Source organism: Pezoporus occidentalis, unplaced genomic scaffold, assembly GCF_034315485.1.
Source record: "Pezoporus occidentalis ecotype Australia unplaced genomic scaffold, CSIRO_AGI_Poc_V1 ctg19, whole genome shotgun sequence".
Classification (NCBI taxonomy): Eukaryota; Metazoa; Chordata; class Aves; order Psittaciformes; family Psittacidae; genus Pezoporus; species Pezoporus occidentalis.
This window is the reverse complement of record NW_026913748.1, coordinates 12,492,379-12,510,561: the sequence shown is the minus strand read 5'-3', so window position 1 is coordinate 12,510,561 and position 18,183 is coordinate 12,492,379. Positions and strand designations below refer to the sequence as shown.

General features: G+C 39.0%; 1 protein-coding gene across 25 annotated transcripts in view; it reads right to left on the bottom strand.

Annotated features, from left to right (window-relative positions):
* The window catches only part of SOX5 (SRY-box transcription factor 5), a 650,561-nt gene that overhangs the window by 27,289 nt on the left and 605,089 nt on the right, over window positions 1–18,183 (bottom strand). For 21 of the 25 annotated variants that reach the window (XM_062616810.1, XM_062616809.1, XM_062616815.1 and 18 more), the window contains 2 exons: window positions 11,657–11,834; window positions 6,630–6,802 (listed from right to left, as the gene is read on the bottom strand). In XM_062616810.1, the coding sequence (XP_062472794.1) occupies window positions 6,630–6,802; window positions 11,657–11,834 (351 nt within the window). The remainder of the gene's footprint in view (window positions 1–6,629; window positions 6,803–11,656; window positions 11,835–18,183) is intronic. The other 4 variants (XM_062616825.1, XM_062616802.1, XM_062616803.1 and 1 more) reach the window with 1 other exon arrangement.

The following is an 18,183-nucleotide window of genomic DNA, read 5'->3' as shown; positions in this document are numbered from 1 at the left end:
TATTTGAGCATTTAATAGATGATGGCCAATCAGGGGGAAGCAAAGAGGGCATTTTAAAATAGCAAGCTAAAATCCTTGGAAGAACAGAAAAATACCCTCATTGCAGAATCTCTTCCTCCCATGCACAGGCACTTGCTAGCTGAGAGTAGTGGCATTGTGACAAAAGTAGCAAAACCAAAGGCAGACTTTACTAGAAGAAAAGGGGGAGGGGAAGTCTTCCACTGGCCATCTGTGAAAACAAGGCATGTGGCCATTAAATGCAGAGGCTGTAAATATAAATATACAGAAGCTCCACAAAGAAATGGTAAAAAAAAAAAAGGGGTGGGAGGGGAGAGAATAGAGATGAAAAAGGAATAAACTTTCAGCTGAAGCAAATCAAAACATTTAATGCTTTGTTACAAGTGCTGGGCAAAACCAATTCTGGTCTTTTCAGTGTGCAAACTTGACATGTGTGGTTAATTAAATTTGAGGAAAGTTTCAGGAGAAATGACAATGGATAGAATAGCCCTGTCAAACAGAGGACTCTCTGGATATGAATGATCCTGTTGAGTGTGCTGACTGGACTTACTGAAAGTCTGCCATACAGGGTGATGGGTGGGTGATGACATAATACCTGCTCACCTTCTTGTCATGCTTTTTGAAAACTGTCTGCTCTGTGTTGATAGCATTAACAAAGAGGACTGCAACCCTCATACAAGAACTCCTGCTGGCAAAGAACCTCAGAGAGACAAAATTAGGAAGAAGGTAAAAAAAAGGGTAATAAGAAGTGGTTATACAATTGTTAGGATGTAAACTTTTGTGTTGTGGGACTGTTATAGTCCATTGTCTGCAAGAAACTCCCTGGTCCTCAACACTGTACAATAATTATTCCAAAAGGATCTCTACTCACACTGTGCAGATAGAACAAAAAATGTTATACTGATCATCTTCCTTTGTGCTTTACAGGCTGGTGAGGAATAGAGGGGGCTACAAATTGCAGGACATATCTATTAGTGGTCTGCTAAACTTGAAGGGATAAATGCGAGTATATGGAACGTCTGTGGGTAAGGTAGCCTCTGCTAGTCACAAAAAATGCTAAATTATTTTTCCATTAAAATACTATGGAGATTATGAAAATGGGCAGGTTTCAACTCTTACAAACTGATGTGGTTTATGATGTTAGACTTATTTCCAGGGGATTTCTCCCATTTGGGCAGCCTGGCTTGCCCCAGGTCCTGTTCTTCCCAGTTTCAATCATTACAAGTTACAGAACCCAGTCTGACCCAGGAACTATCACTATCTGCAGGCAGCACAGGATCAGAATTTGTTTTACCACCCCTTCTCTTGCCCTTCTCTCCTCGTTTTTTGTTTTTTGTTTTTTTTTTTTTTTTCTTTGATTTTCTGGTTCAAATCTAACCATTAGGGGAAGAAAAAAATGTTACTGAAGGAAAATTCTCTACTGCAAGATAAATTTAAATCCCATGTGTTAAACCAGCTACTCCTTATGCCTTTAGTAAAGTGAGCTCCAGTGTTTTATTTCTCAAAGGCAGCAGGATCTGCAGGTTTGAGATTCTTAATATCCCCCTCCTCCCCTAGGGGAGAGCAGGGACAGAATTCATTTCAGCTCAGCAGATCACAGCAGTTTCTTAAGGGTTAACTCTGCTATCCCCATCCATCAGGCAGCCAGCGAGGCATCAGGAACGAATGATGGATGTAAAATTATTACAGGGCTGCCACCCGATACACTTACTGCCATTTGTAACTAACGCTGGAACTGACACACTTTTTTCATTATTAAACATTCACATTAAGTCAACATTGGTCACTGTCATTTCATGTTTGGCACTCTCTTAAGGGGAAGAGGGGGAGGTGGGAGGATGCTGGGAGGAGGGGTGGGTGGGAATGGGAGGAAAGACATCCTGAACCCAGTGTTCCATGAGCATGAGTAATAAATAGGCTCCTGCTTACAATGCTGGAATAAATATTGTTACAAATAGCTCTTTAGTTACAGCCCAGCAGACAAGTACATGTCAGGGTCTTTTAAAAGGACGCACTCCAAGCAATAACAGGGAGAACTTGCATCACAGGTTAAGAAACACTCAGCACAGGAGGTACACGTATTCGGATACGCTCATCTCAAGTGTGCTATGAGGAAGACTGAGACTGTGTCTGTACTCATCTGAAATGCTTGTGTGGCTATGTATACTTACACAAGTGTCCCAGCCACCAGCATCTTCAGCAGGTGCCAGCATCTGGAAACCAGTATTTGTGATTGCACCAGTGTGCGCAGACACATGATCAAATACCTGCTTGTATTCCTCCTTTTTTACAGCCACCAGGGTACATGCAGGAATGCTTGAGAGTCTGCCTATAGTCAGAAAATTACTGGCTAGCTCAGTTCGTGTTTGTGCTGTGCATCTCTGAAAGAGTGCTCTGTAGGTTTGTATGCATGCACACACATGCTGGCTCTTTGTGTTTGTGTACATCTCCTTTGCAGAGGAACAGGCAGTTTTGGGGCAGAACAACTAGAGCAGAGCCCACTTGCTGATGTTGCCCACTTGTTGCATTTGCACTAGGTGACAATCTGCGCTCTAAACTACATGTATAAAAGGGAACATTGTTTATGCATAGTACCTATCAAGCTATAATTAACTGTAGATGACAATTACAAATAAAACTATGCTCCCGGGTTTCCAAGAAACCAGAAAAACATACACACACTTTTCATTTATACACGGAAATGTTTCCAAGAAAAGTAATGTAAAAATATGTTTTATTGCATTTGCAATTAAAATAGGTTTTAGTAAAATCCATGGTCATCATGATGCTCACAGTTTTTACTGCAATCCTCTGAAAATCAAATCAGTCAAGATAGTCCAAGTTGGATGCCCATAAAGTGACTCACACAAATCATCCTAGCCATTTTCTAAAAAGCTCTTAGCTCTTTTCATTTATGACTCGCTTTATACAGTTTCTCTAAAATACCACAAAATTCCTGTCTGACTACTGCCTTACAGCTGGCAGGTCTGGCTGTCCTCAGAGATCAACCCATCTGGGAACACAAGCCAGATAACAGGTCACGCACATGCATGGAGGAAAGCCCCAAGAGCTTTAATAGAGACTCACAAAGATGATTTCCAGCCTTGAGCCTGCCCAGCTACTTCTGGCAGATGAATCCCTATCAGGGGTCTAACACATGTGTTCAGAACTGCACAGACACTACCTTTACTGGTAGGCTGCAGCAGAAATTAATGAAGAAAAAAACTCAGCATGTCTCAGAGAGTTGTAGGTCTCCATAACTATGCTAGCCACTGCAGGAAAGAGAGGAAAATTTGGGATAGCCCCAGTCGAGTGTCTGTTGCCCATACAGACTGAGATCACTCTACAGGAAGGAGAGCATTTCTTCTGTACATAATTATGGTCAAAATGTGCATTTCTAAGCATGGATATGCCCATGGACACATAGCTACATTAGGCTAACCCTCTTTTAATTCCTTCCTCTACCTCAAAATCTCCCTATCAGGAAGCAACCAGGGAGCAAAGGAAATATCCCAAATTTCAGAGAGCTGCCTCTAAGTCCCCTGATAGGACCCTGAGCTTCTGCAAAGAAACCCTCAGTGGTAACACTGCAGCAGTCTGTTCCACAAAACCCGCCTTCCCAACTATCTCTTTTTCTTTCCACTGAAAATAGGGAAAAACAGAATAAAATTTAACTCAAAAAGGCAACATTTGTCTTCCTATCAAACCTTGCTCTTAATACGAGAGAAAACTTTAAAGTCCTAGATCGAATGGACCCAAGCTTCACAGCTGCATAGTTGGTGGATGGCCTAGAGCACAGATGGGGAAGGAGAACAAGTATCTGAACTTTACAGCCTATGCCTTGTCCTCTGTTGGGTCAAAGGCAAGAGACAGCTCAAGAGACCCTACAAGTTAAAATGTGTAAGATCTTAACTACTGCTTAGTGGCTTAACTGGTCACCCTAGCAACCCAAATGCTATTATAGTCTAGAGAGCTCAGATTCGGTTCTGTCCTTTCCTGTCTCCCATTTAAAAATAAAATAAAATAATGGATAAATAAATGAAAATTGATGTGCCCTAATAAAGTTTTGGCATTTATTGTATCAAAAGCCCCAAACCCTACAACTGCTTAAGAAAAATTTCCCATTGATTTTTTCTTCCTGCTACCTTGTAAAAGAACTTCTCACTGCCCTCCATGAGCCCACCAGGCGGCATGAATTAGAGAGGAAAATAAACTTCAACTAGGGTTGAGGGTGAGAAGTGAAAACAGAAGGGGTAAGGAGAATCCCAACAATAGGAAAGTAATAGAATAAAGTGAATACAGATGGCTCCACTCCTGTTGCTTAATCAAAAGGCTGTGCAGAGTCACTAGAGCCAGCATAAAGTCATGTGTTAGAACAACAGCTGATCTGTATTAAAGAAGATTAACTCGCAATGCCATGGTGGAGGGCCTGGGATTATTTTATGTGCTTCCATTGCTGAACAAGCCGTCAGCACAATTACTGCCCTCCGATGTGAATGACTGATCTGTAACCACAGCTAAACAGCATGCTGCTTAGGGGCCTGGGTGCTTCATGAAGATGAATTTCCATACCATCAAAGTGCTTTTAACGGGCTTCCTGATCCAACCACAAGGCCTGCTTTGCAAGTATATAGAACTCAGGATGAAGGCTTCCTGTCCAAAAGGATTTGGTCGGTTGTCACTTGACAATTCCCAGCCAGCACAAGGGAGGAGAGGGGGGAGATAGGTAGAGTTGTCTCTGCTTTGGAGGATTAAAAAAAAAAAAAAAAAAAAGGAAAAAAAGAAGAAAAAGAAAAGGGTACAGATGCTTTCTGAATGCAACCAACTGCTGTATCCACAGCTGAATTCAATGCGCTTAACAAATAACAGCAATTTAGCTATGCTTGCGAGGAATAGCTTGAGTCACTTTGCATTAGCATCTGGCTGAGTGTTAAAGTCATTTCTACATGGGGAGCAGAGAAAAGAAATTTCTGCTCCGAGCATCCTTTCAAGAATGCTTAAATATTTGAATATAAATTCCTTTGTGCTTGTGATCACTTCTTCTTATATCTGACACTCTGCTCTTCCCTTTTCCCTTCTGGTACTCTTCTATGTGAAATGCCATAAACATGCTTCATCCCTCTCTTTCTCTCTCCCCATACCAGCGCTCTTACTCTTCTTAGAGAGGTTGTATGTACTGCCAGATACCTATTACACTGACCTCTTTTTCCTTCCCCTTCCTCTTAAGAAAGTGCATGAAATTGGAGTAATTTCTACATCACTTACACCCAGGATAGCCTGATGAAAAAAAGTACAGTAGTGAGAGACTCACACGTACATTTAACATTCATTACCCAGACTGCTGGCTTCTCACAGCTTATTGATCAAACTCCATCTAAAAATGGGGAAAATGGAAAGCTATCCAAATTAGCAATCTGCTCATTCTGGACAATATTGTTTGACTCACAAGCTTCCTAGGATGACTGACTTTCAAGTTTCTGCTAAATAGCTGATCATTTTTATTCATCTTATTTATCTACCTCTTTCAGTGATTCACACAAGGCCTTACAGTGAAAAGCCACTAGAAGCGGTTTCAATAAAATTCAGTTTATACCAAATGCAACTATGATCACCTTTGTTGTACTACATGACGAAGGCTGTTTCACCTCAGAAAATATTGCAGGGGAAGAGAAGAATGAGGAAAAAGTCTTGCTAAGCATATGATGTCGAGACGCACACAAGAGTTTGGATGTAATCTTAGGTGGCAGTATTATAAGAACAGCTCACTATAAATGTGTCAGCAAGGACTGGCAGGTCTATTTATCCTCCGTAAGCCAGGGCAGTGCATGGAAAGAGATCACGTATTTCCAGAGAAAAGCAGCAAATCTCAACCTCTTTGACATACATGACTGTTAACAGTACATACCAATTTTCCTAGAGAATATTCACTTTGTCAATATTTTGTTATAACAGAGCTTCATAGGCCAGTTCAAAAGTAGAATGTGGTAAGGCACATACGTTCCCGCTGCCTTGAAGTTCCACTCCAAATATTTGGTGCAGTTTGTGTTGTCAATTCTCCATACCTTCAATTTTGTTAAGTCATCTAATGTGACATGACAGTGCTACATTGCAATGGTCACAAAATATCACATATGACAACCTCACAAGGCTAAATACCCAGAAGCTGAGCCTGAGTATCAGCAAAGCTTATGTTCCTAAAGAAGCTTGATTATTTTCAAATCCAGCTCATCTCGCAAACACATGTAAGCATTTCCATAAAGCAAGATTTCCACTTAGACCCACAGATTTCCAAGATCACCTTCTCGTAATACACACTGACAGGCTGGAACAGAGAATTAGCGGTCTCCAAAGTTCTCATAAGGGCTTTAACTATCTCTGCCTCCATCCCACTCTCCCCCCAAGGGTCTCCGGGTCTCTGTCTCGTGTCATCTTTTGGTTGTGCTTTTCATTTTATCTTTCCCCTTTTTAAAAAAAACCTCTTCTGTTTAAAAATGTGGAAGAAGAAAACAAAGCAAGAAAAAGGAGGAAAAAAAGGAGGAAGGACCTATGTATCTGTAGGAAGAGCCTAATGCAACCTCAGAACCTTTGCAAAGGAAGTCTCAGAAACTCACCTTTTCTGTCCTGCAGTTATTGAGACCCAGGCTATTTACAACAGCCACCTTCCCGTCCAGCACCTGTTGTTCCCTCCGAAGTTGCTCCTTCATCTGTCGGGCCTCCTGGATTGCCTTGGTAACAGCATCATGGTCATTTAAATAACCTGACGACGTGATAGAAGAAAGGATATCTTAAAAAAAGAAAGTTACAAGAAAACACTTTAGCTTTCATTGATGAAATGCACCAATAGTTCATCATTATTAACGAGAAAGAGCTAGAAGATAATGCCCATAAACCCATCCGTGCTTTGGAATTCTGTTACTGTTATGATAGAGCCACCTGGACAGAAAACATGAAAAACCTCAGTGCCAAAATCCTTGTCCTGATATGTGATCCCATTAGTTTCAATATTTCCCTGACTCTGCAGAGGTTAGCCCTGTGGTTTGTAGGCAGCAGGATGTAACCGGATATGAGTTAGGGGAAGCTTTGATCATACCAGAAATCCCAAACTCTTAAAAATAGACCATTTCATTCTTCCTCTTCTTAAAACTTGTGAATATATTAAAATAAACCACAGGTGGCGGTGGTTTGCTATAGATATGAAATGCATAATGGCTGGGAAGAGAAACCTCATCCACTGAATGCTCCCCACCACCACCTGTCATTCAGAAATGTATAAGAAACCACAGCTACATGGACCTACATTCCCACTCCTATTCATGCTGCTAATAGTAGGTCAAATGTCCACTGTTTTGCTGCAAATTCACAGCCTAGGGCTTAGCCTTAGTAGTCACTGAATTATTTCCTTTTAAAATGTTACAAGCATCACCCGCACAGCTAATACTATTTAATTTTGAATGTGACACTTTGTCATTTTTTTCCTTTAGCGTACTGTAGATTATACTTATTATGATCTGCATGCGATTTGCAGGATAGAATACTGATGGGAGACTCCAAGCCCCAGTCTATTTTTCAAACATTAAAGGAGAGGCTAATATCTATCAATCTCCCTCCCCCTCTCCACATCCCCACACGCGTGCGCACACACACACACTCCTTTCTGTCTTTTAACTAGGGCATAAAAATGGCATAAAATGAATCTGTAATATGAAATTGCCCAGAAAAGGGACTTCTGTTTGTGACATGAGGCTAAATCTAACCAGATCCATTGGTGAATTGTGACAGATGGAGGGACTGTGAGACAGAAGGCAAGCACTAATCACACACAAAATGACCGGCTTGCCTCAACATGTTCCATGGATTCCAGCAAACTTTACACCCTAATCCATTTTTAGAACAAAAAACATCTGGGCCATAAATCCTCTAATCTGCCAAAACACGCTATTAAATCCCATGATTTGTTGAAAAACACTAAGATTAAAGAAAGGAAATATAAAATGGCTAACTGCCGTGTTAGGAAAGTGTTATTAATACTCTTTCTTTGTCTCAATTATGAATGTTCTGTTCCTAAAGAGCCTTGTCTAATCATGTCAGATTACACATCCTTGTTGTATTGCTAGACTCTTCTATCTGATCTGCTGATTGCCAAAAAACGTAGGATATTGTCTTGCTGCTTAAAACATTGCAGGGGAAGAAGCTGATGTCAGATTAGTTCAGTGCTGTGCTGCTGTCAGGATTTTAGTTTGGTTTGGGTTTTTCTTGTTGTTTTTTTTAGACTGCAGGCAGAATAGGACTGGTGTTCTCATCTTCCTCAGTGCACAAAAACTAGAAAGAAAAGTTCTGTGTGGTTTGACTGTTGTTAATTGTACTAACAGTTAGCTTTTGGCTACATACCCAGTAACCCTGAGATTTTTGCATGAAATAACTTGATCCACATTGCTTTTATCAAATGACCCAGTTCAGTAATTCCCAGCCAATGGAATTCCAGCAATTCCAGCCTTCCCATCATAAGGAAGGATATATTCTGCACCAGCACAGTGCTACCAGCTGATTATTTTAAATTTTTTACCTCCATTTTATCAACTTGCTTGGTTTCTTCTCCACTTTGCATCTGTTACTGATCAAGCTTGCATGTAGTCAGAATAAATTAAAAAGGAAGCAAATAAACAAACAGTAGTATTACTGCTGGTTCTGCTCTTGATTAGGCTAGGTACAGTACTTTCAACTGTAATACAGACAAATTTGCCTAGGAACTGGAATTCATGCCCTTCTCCAGACTATTTGGCTTTTCCTGAATACTGCTATCTTTGAGACAGTTTGGCACATGACAGTGAATAAAAGCAAGCACTCCTTATGTTTTTCAGTAGCTGCCAAGATGCTGGTGTGCAGGGAAATGATTAATATAGAAGCGAGTTGAATGTAAATTATTGTTGTTTAGGGTAGGTGGTGAATTATTGACAGAGAGGGGAACTGCATTACATAAAATGCACTTAGTTAAAAGGATTGCCAAACTAGCATAGAGATGTCGCAGATAATGGCAAAGGGCAGAGAGAAGTTGTTTCTGTTTTTAGTTCACGGACATATGCCTGTTCCCAAAAAGAAACGCTTGGATTTAAAGTCATGCATGAAGCCACGACATTTGTGACTGCTCAGTCTGTAGCATAATTTATACACTATAAGGATAGCTCTAAAAAAGCACTGATCTGTATGCCCGAATGCTGCTTTACTGTTAATCACAGGAGGCTGTAAGTTTGCATCCTCCAAAAATAACTGAACAATACATGAGCATTTCTCATGCCATGGGATCCAAGAAGCCTGAAGAACTGCTTTCAGAGAACAGTTTTAATTTGAAGCTAGAGGTGGTGCAAAGTGACAGCTCAACTGCACTCCAGCAAGATGGGCTGCGCACACCTACCACAGACAACCTGTGCCTTGCACTGACAGCTCCAATCATTCCAATGGTCAAAGCAACTGTATGGCAAATGACTGCATGTTTCCCAGTGACTTTTTGTAGAGGGATTAATCTCTTGAGATAAAGAAGCGATACAGTTTCTCTATCATTTTTAGGGCCTTAGTACCTTTGATAAAATGCTATCCTTTTTTATTTTTTTTATTTTTTATTTTTGTCATAGCTCCTACTAGAGGGTGACTTGAAAATTCATGCTCACTTTCTTAAGACCACCAAATGGTTTTAACATGGTAATGAGTTTCACTTGCTGTAACTTTGGTTGGATCTGACCTAGCAGTTAGCAGAAAATACTCCATAGAGCGTTCACCAGTCTTTCATTCTTCTAGAACTCTACTAAAGAATAAACCTTTGTTAGAAGTAGGCTAGTCTGCCCAGCCCTTGCACCAGTTAAAGACTGCTTATCTTATATATACAGTATGCACCATGGTATTGCTCAGCAACCTCAAAAAGTCACTTTCTGTATTTGTAGCTGAGAGATATGCAGCAGAGAAGTCTGTGTCATTAACAATAACTTAAGTATGTTATCTTTTGCTCCACAGTTTTCCATGGTTTATTAATGGTATAACACATTAATTCTTCTTACAAGAGTGACCTTTAAAGCTCCATTCATCCTCACAGCTTTTATCCAATTACATTATCACTCATTACAGGTACAGCATTTCAAAATCTGCATCTTGTTAAAAGAAGTAAATTGCAGGGGTCTCAAACCTACGAAAAATATCAGGTGTGTAAGGAAAGAAAATTGGAGAGGAGAGAATAAGAGATGTCCTGACACTGAGATGCAGGGCAGATGTTTAACTCCACATCTAAATGTGATGCTCGCTCTATCAAGGATAAAAAATTTAATATGAAAAAAATTGAAACTCGATGCATTGTACATGGAGAGCAGTAGGGCCAAGCAGATTAAAGATAAGAGTGTAGGGTTAATAATAATACATGTATTAACAATTAACAATGTGATATTTACAAAATATTTATATAATTGTGACATACCATACCAAATAAAGTTATTTTCTTTTCTAATAGTCATAGAAGCATATTCTCTGTCTGATATACATAACTTTCATCAACATTAACAATAATCATGTATGCAGAGTGAGATGGTAATTTGGTGGGAGCCAGACCTGTTCCAATCTTTGGACGTAACTATGGTTCTTCCTGGTGTCTATGTAGGTAGAATATGGACTACAATGAGCTTGGGAGAAACCCATGAAGACACAAAAAGCTTTTATGATGTAGCTATGATGTAGCACTGAGATTTCACAGAAAAGGCTTCTGACAGGTTTGACATATGGCTTTTTTTTTGTTTTTGGGTCATCCCTGAAAGTGGCCAGCAGGAGATGCTTTAGGAGCAGTAAGGCAGAGTAGCAGAGTAGGTGCAACTACCTACCTCACTTAATTCCTTAAACAAAGCTTGATTTGCATGCTGAAATCTTAATTCAGGTTATATTCAATCGCACTTCATGGTATAAAATTTTTCTGTTACAAGGATGATGAATGAGGTGTGCATACATTTTACTTAATACACACAAAGATCAGTCCCTTTAACACATCAGACTTGCAAAATCACTTAGACCGTTATTATTTAGATGATCTTTAGGCAAAGGGGTGATTTTGCCAGGAGGAAGAATTAACACTATTTTCTGACAATGTTAAAAGCAGACCATCAAGAGTTTTTGCAAGATAAATCAATCACCAGATTTGATGTATTTATTAAAGAGAAATAATGCTCCATGCAGCTTTTCAGCAGACTCAGGATTAAACCTGTAATCTTGCAAAGATGCATTTGCATATGTAGACTTTTAACTTAAATGGATTTTTATTTTAATTTATCCATCACTTTTAGTGATAGTACAACATCACAGGTCTTTAATGCCCACCATTAGATAGGTCACTGTCTTTAATGTATGCCATGAAACAAACAGAATTTATTCACTTTTATTGATAAAGCAGTATCTGAACTAGAACAGGTCTTTGTTTTCTGAGTCTGTAAAAGTTAAGATACTCCTGAAACGGTAAATCTGTGGGAGTTTCTCTACTGACATCAACAAATGTAGTATTATGGTCAAACCTGTGACAGCTCATAGACCAGTGTCAGCCACTGGCTGATAAATGCCTACTTTCCATTAACATCTATTAATTGTTATAAAGAGGGACACGTGAAACTGAGCTTACCTATTGTGTTAGCTCTGGCTGAAGGACTAGCTAATGTTGCTGGCACGGAGGACTTTAGTGAACTGGCCCCACTATTTATTCTCAGAGTTGGCATATGAGGAGAGGTGGGTGATGTGGGAGACTTGCCATCAGATGTCTTGGGTTTGGCTGAAAGGTTCAGAGGCTGGGCCACTTCATCCTACAATGAGCAAAAGAGAAAAAAATGTTATGAAAAAACTGCTGTTGGCACAACACCATCCAAGCAAAGACAGTTGTTTTCAGCTCATATGAACTTCTAAACCTGAAAGGTTGTGTGATATATATTAAGATCAAATGTGATATCATCTTGTCATTCCAGTCTGGAACTGAAGTGACTGATAAACTGGGAAGTTAGCATGACATGATCAGAGAACATCCTCCATTTGCAGTTCATGTGTAAGAATTGTCTCTGCAGAAATTATTCACATCAACAAGATATATGCTTCTATGATGAAAATAAAGAGCAATTGTAAGGTTGTATTTTTGTTATTTTAAACTTGGTATGGATAAATTAAATAAGACCTGAAAAGCATTTTCACTTAAAATTCAACCACCACCAATCAAATTGGGCAAATGTGTTTGAGTGAATGGGTGCTTTCCTCTGAACTTCCCAGGCTTAGAATTCCAAGCACAAAAAATATCACAGGAAATAAATGCTTCTCTTCCACTACAACAAGAAAGCAGGGAGAACCTGCCTTTTCATTCCCCAAAATTTGAAACATCTGGATGATTGTGTGTAAGGCCCTAGATTTCTTCATATTCTGTGGAGCTGGACTTCCATATTTAGGTAATTATTATTATGCAAAAATAGAAAATGTGTGACATTTTTTTCAGGGTAACAGGAGTTATTTCTAAGCCTGGCTTGATTACACACAGTAACAGACAGGGCTATAAAGGACATAAAATTCTAACGGAAGTATTTTAATTTGAACAAAATAAAAAAGAGAAAAAAAATCAAACCAAAACAAAAAAAAACAGGGAAAGGAAAAAAAGGTTTTCAACAAGCAGCATATTTTAGAAGTGATCTTAACTGACTTTTAAATGGATATGGCATTAGATCCAACCATCGCATATTAGCTTAGCTCTGTTCTGATACTGTGACTTAGGAAAGCCGTCCTTTAGCTACAGGAAGTGTTGTATCATGCAACTGGGTTTCAGCTCTAGGCACCAAAGAAGCTGATTCTGATCTCCCCGAGTTGTAAGTACATTCAGTTTTATAGAATTATTCTTGACTTACAGCAATGCAAAGCTACTGGAATTAGACTCATAATGTTTGAGTGTTTTACTGTTACCACTAAGGTATCTGTAACTACTATCATATAATACTGATTCTTTTCCACAGAGGATGGTGTGCTGCAGTAAAGAAGGAATTTTATAGTTGCCCGCCACTTGTGGAAGTGTGATGTAGATGTACGTCTCCAAACACAGGACAATTCTGCAAAGCACTGTCATATAACTTTTCCATTACCTGGAAGAAGCAACCTCTGAGCAAAGCACTTTTGTTATAATGGATTATTTCTACATTTTTGTATTAGTCACAGTTAAAAATAAAATAAAGCTTAGCAGACAAATACAACAGAGACACCACAGACAAAGCTGTCATCCTTAAAGAGTTATTTAAACTGTCCTAGATGTAACTTGTGTATAAAATAACAGGGCAAAAAAATCGATGCTTAAAATTGTCTTAGGAGCCTAAATTCTGTATTCTCAGAAGCAACTTAGGCACCTAGAAGGCAGTTCTGTTATCTTCTAGGAAATTTAGGACTCAGGGTTTAAAATGCCATGCAGTTCAACCAGCATTTGACATTTTATGAAGGTATTTGTTACTTTATACAAATCATTTATAAATCCATTTGTATTAGAACAAAATAAATTAACCTACTATGGAAAAGGAATTGCTCTGTTGTTCTACCAATTTAAATTAAAAAAAAAATAAAATCTCACAACAGTGCAATGATAGTATTGTAAAATCAATACTGAGTTAGTGGCATAAAAATGTTAAGTACAAACTAGCCAACCAACCAACCACAGTGACCCTGTGCCAGACAAGGATCCCTGAAGAGCAAAGTCATCTGTTTGGAAGACAGCATCAGAAGCAAAGCAAACCTGCCCACAGACTTGTTTTGGCTCAATCCAAGAGGGGTTGGCTTCCATGTATATTCAATACTTGACCTCTGCTGTAAGTCTCAACAAAAGGGAATGATAGTAGTACCAGGTATGGTACTAAAAGCTGCAGTGTGCTATCTGGCCACTGGAAACTGACCAAGAGCAGCACTTCAGCGCATACAGAGCAGCAACCAGCCCCTGATGGTAATGGCTCTCACTCCCTGCAAAATCAGCCTTGATGACAACCTGCATCCTTGTGCTGAAAGGGTTTTTTCATTCTTGTCCTCTTGACTCAATCCTTTGGCTATCCTGCCCCTATCAAGTTTATTTCCTTCCCTTCTCTTGCTCATTCTCCCTTTTCTCAGTTCTTCAGTTCCCTTTTTTTTAAGTCTGGTGTAAGCAAGGTCGTGTGCAAGTCCACTATAGAACAGTGGTTTTGGTCTCATTTAATGCAAGTTAAAAATGAGGGAGGTGATTTTTTCCCATCGCAGGCATCCAGCAATGGAGCTGTCTCTGCTGTAACTATTCTTGATAGTAAGAATGCTCTTCTTCATTCAAGTCAGCACAGCCTTCTCTGGAGCCAAGGAGTATAAGGCCTTGTGGAAATAATAGAAGTCGACAGCTCCAGAGATGATAAATGTCATTCCAAATTGCCCCTTTATTCACTTTCATTGTGTGTTCAGGCTAATGGTAAATTAATCGGAGGTCACAGAAGCTTGTTTCTCATAAAGGAGGATAAGTAAACAATTTTCAGCTATTATATGTATTTACAAAATTACTTCACTGTTTGGACTTTGCAACATTTTTACTTATGGTATTTCAAAGAGCATTCTCAAATCCTTGCTGGAAGTGAAATACATTAAAAATTCAGTCAGAGAGTTTAGAAATCCTACTTTGGATCATGAGTTAATAATAATTTAAGTAATTTCCTTTACCACAGTGGAACTACACTGATTTATTCCATGGGAGTCTAAAAAATATCTGGGAGACAGGTAATAATATACAATTGTGTTAAGTGTGAAGATGACTGTTAGGATCTCCACTCCTATAGTCACTGAGCCATTTTACTCTTTTTTTCCTATCTGCAGACATAAATTCAAAATTCTCTGATCTTCCAGTTTAAATTAAGAGCTGTACTGTCTTCATTATTGATTTGTGGCTGCATAACCATGAGAAGAGTTAAATGCGGCCCTTACTTTATTTTTTAACTATACAATCTCCCAGCTGACATTCTGACACATTATAGATTAGCAGGCTTCACTCTCAATCATATCAAGGCTGTGTATAAGTGCAGCGTGACACCCAGTGAAAATAAAAGTAATAAAAAAAAAAAAAAATAGATGTAGCATGTTCACTCCAGGTAGATGGTTGCCTTTCAACAGCCAGGAGATTCGATTTTATACAATGGCATCACAGAATTTAGAACTGCTCCCTGCATTTAGTTTTTATTAGAGAGAGGTCAGTATTGATTGGTCTCTGTCTTTTTTTCTGACATGCAGTTATTCTAAGCCATTGATAAGGGTGATTTTTTTTCAAGTCAGTATTTTTCAAAGAGTTAAACAAAGTCAAACATTTATTTATATATCAGCCAAAACGATTACTGCTTGGACCAGAGGATGTAAAGACCCAAAAGGCTTGTAATAACATAAACACAGATGTGATGAAAGTAAAATATGATCTTGATTAAAGGTTATGAAATATTTCCTTTAAAGTAGCACATTTGTCTAGCAAAACGAAATACACACACACAAAAAAAATAAATGTAGAGAATAAAGCATAAGCGAAAACACATGACAAAGGGCTAATAAAATGAAGTACCCACTGCAAGAGCAAGGCATTGTAAAGAGTTTCCCCATCACCTGTATCAGAGTATTGTCAGAATAGACACTATTTTAGGGAGAGCTGGTGGTCTGCTTCCCAGCATTGGAAGACTGCCACTAACCAAAACTTTGGAGCTCGAGGAACCTGAAATCCCTGAATTGCTCTATTTTATTTTTTTTCCAGATGATCTTTAGACATACAAGGGAAGAAAGAAGAACGCTTCATCTACACTAGAATCTGGGGAGTAAACAAAATCCTCAAGAGCTGCATTTTGTAGCTTCACTTAATCTGGATTTGTGTAACTTTGAGCTTTTATATTTAGGTATCAGACATTGTAAATCTCCAAGTACAAGTGCCTGAGAAGCAACACTTAAACATGCTGATAAGTTGAGTGTGTATCACACTGCTTTTATAAGGCTTGTATGGCCCTTTGAAAAGGTAAAATGCTAGGTAAACACAAACTGCTTATTAATATGGGAGGAAAAAATGAAAGAGAGAGAAAAGGAAAGGATTTGGCCACAGTCACACAGTAACATAGCAGCAGAGTTTCAAACCCAGGAATTCTGACTCACAGCTGCCAACATTGCAAATAGTTGGCTGAAATGGTATATTTTCTAATTTTTCAATCACACTGTCTCTATTTACTTCCTAAGATAAAAGGTTAGTTTACCTCTAAGGAGAAGGTATATGGAAAAAGAAGAGAATAAAATCTGATTTTGATAATCTTTCTAAACTATTTATTAAAAATGGCACTATTTCAACATCAGAAGCTGAATAAAAGACTGATAGCCCAGATGAATGAACCAGTCTCAGAGAAAGAAAAAAATGGGGCATGGTAGGGAAGAACCCAGACAATTAATTCGGATTTCATAATCTCACTTCTTTTCACATTATTTTTAAGATTAGTACACTATTAAAATACAGTTACTGAATTACTGCACTGTCATTTAAATCCAAGCGCTGTATCCCACTGTGGCACACACTGACGGTCCAGGTTGCACAGTTTATTACAAAATCATGAACTGCTCTGTGTATCATCTGACTGGCAATAGAAATGTGCTTAAATGACCTGGCTAAGCACAGCCTAGCATGCTGTACTAAAGAGGCTTTTCAGGACCTCTGGGAACACATCCGCCACATCTTGCTGCCTATTTAAATGACCTTGACAGTAGAAATTACAGCCAAATGAGTTAGAAATGAGAAGCCAGAAAGGAGTTTTCTAAAACAATGCCTCTGCCACCTCACCAGAAACAAAACCTCCTTCCCCCACCCTGGTTCTGTTCCATGGAGATCTTAGTTTCAACAGAAATGCAAAATATGGAGCACTTACTGGCATGTCTGGGCAGAAGACAATGATGCTATTGTTGCCCACTGAACAATGCAGCCAGTCAGTGGCTTATCCATTCAGTCTCGTGCTTATCCAGAAATGCCTAACCAAAATATATCAGAAATCGAGGTGCAACAGCATATATGCAAAGAAAATCCTTTGGCATCACTCTCCCTCAAGACTACAGTTGTCCACGCAGACAAAGATACTGGTAGCTTCCTTCACATCCCCTCCCCTTCCTCTGAAGTCACTCATGGTGAAATTATCAGTAGTGATAAGAAGCTAAGAGGTAAAGGCAGTTGTGAAACATGTATAAATGAATCATGCTGCTGATATTATCCTCACTGATGAAATAATTGTATTAAATTAAGCAAGGATGTTCACATGACAGGATGGGTGAATTAGATAATGCTCATCTGCAGCTGTACCTCCTCCTGCCACATTCTCAAGTTTTGATTAAGAATAATGCATCCCTTCCTGAAAAGGTGGAAATTTCTCTAACTACATAGAAAAAGAGATGAAGACATAAAAACAGGCTTCTTGGTTAGGATATGATAATAAACACAACAGAATTATTCTTCAGGTTCAAAGAAATCAGTTTGTTCTACTTTTACCCATGAGTTTTTGCACCAAAAGGTACAAACTTATTTTGTTGCACAAGAAAGCATGATTACACTAGTTAGAAAGGAAAAGGCACCAAAGACAAGGCAGAGGGCAAATATTAGGAAGAAGTGCTTGCTTTCTTGATACTACAAAGGGCACAGATGTTTCCTTCTGTGATAGATGCAGAAACATCTCAATCTGGATTTCTATCCATACTCAGAGCAGATTATTTTATGGTGTTGCTTTGCTGAGTGTCTTCTTCTGAATGTGCTGCTCTCAGAAGACAGATACTTTCTGGACTCAGCACATGTAACCCAACCAAAGTTAGTACTTCCAGGCTTTAAGGATATTGGGCAAACACTCTTAATTCATGGGACTCAAAACAAAGGGGGGAAATGAGCTGCTTTATATTTGTGACAAATATTCTTTTTGTTCTCTCATCTGCTTCTTTCAGGGGAGTACTCATGGAATAAATTACTCCCAAATGCCGATTTACACAGCGGGAGTATGCTTGCATGTCGCCGTTACTGTTCATTTGGAAGACTAGTGCAGGAACACACCAACTTAAACTGTTTTTTAGTACCAAGGACAGACAGGATTTTTCCCCAACAATACTATTCCCCAATTTTTACAACACTAGGGGCTCTCAGTG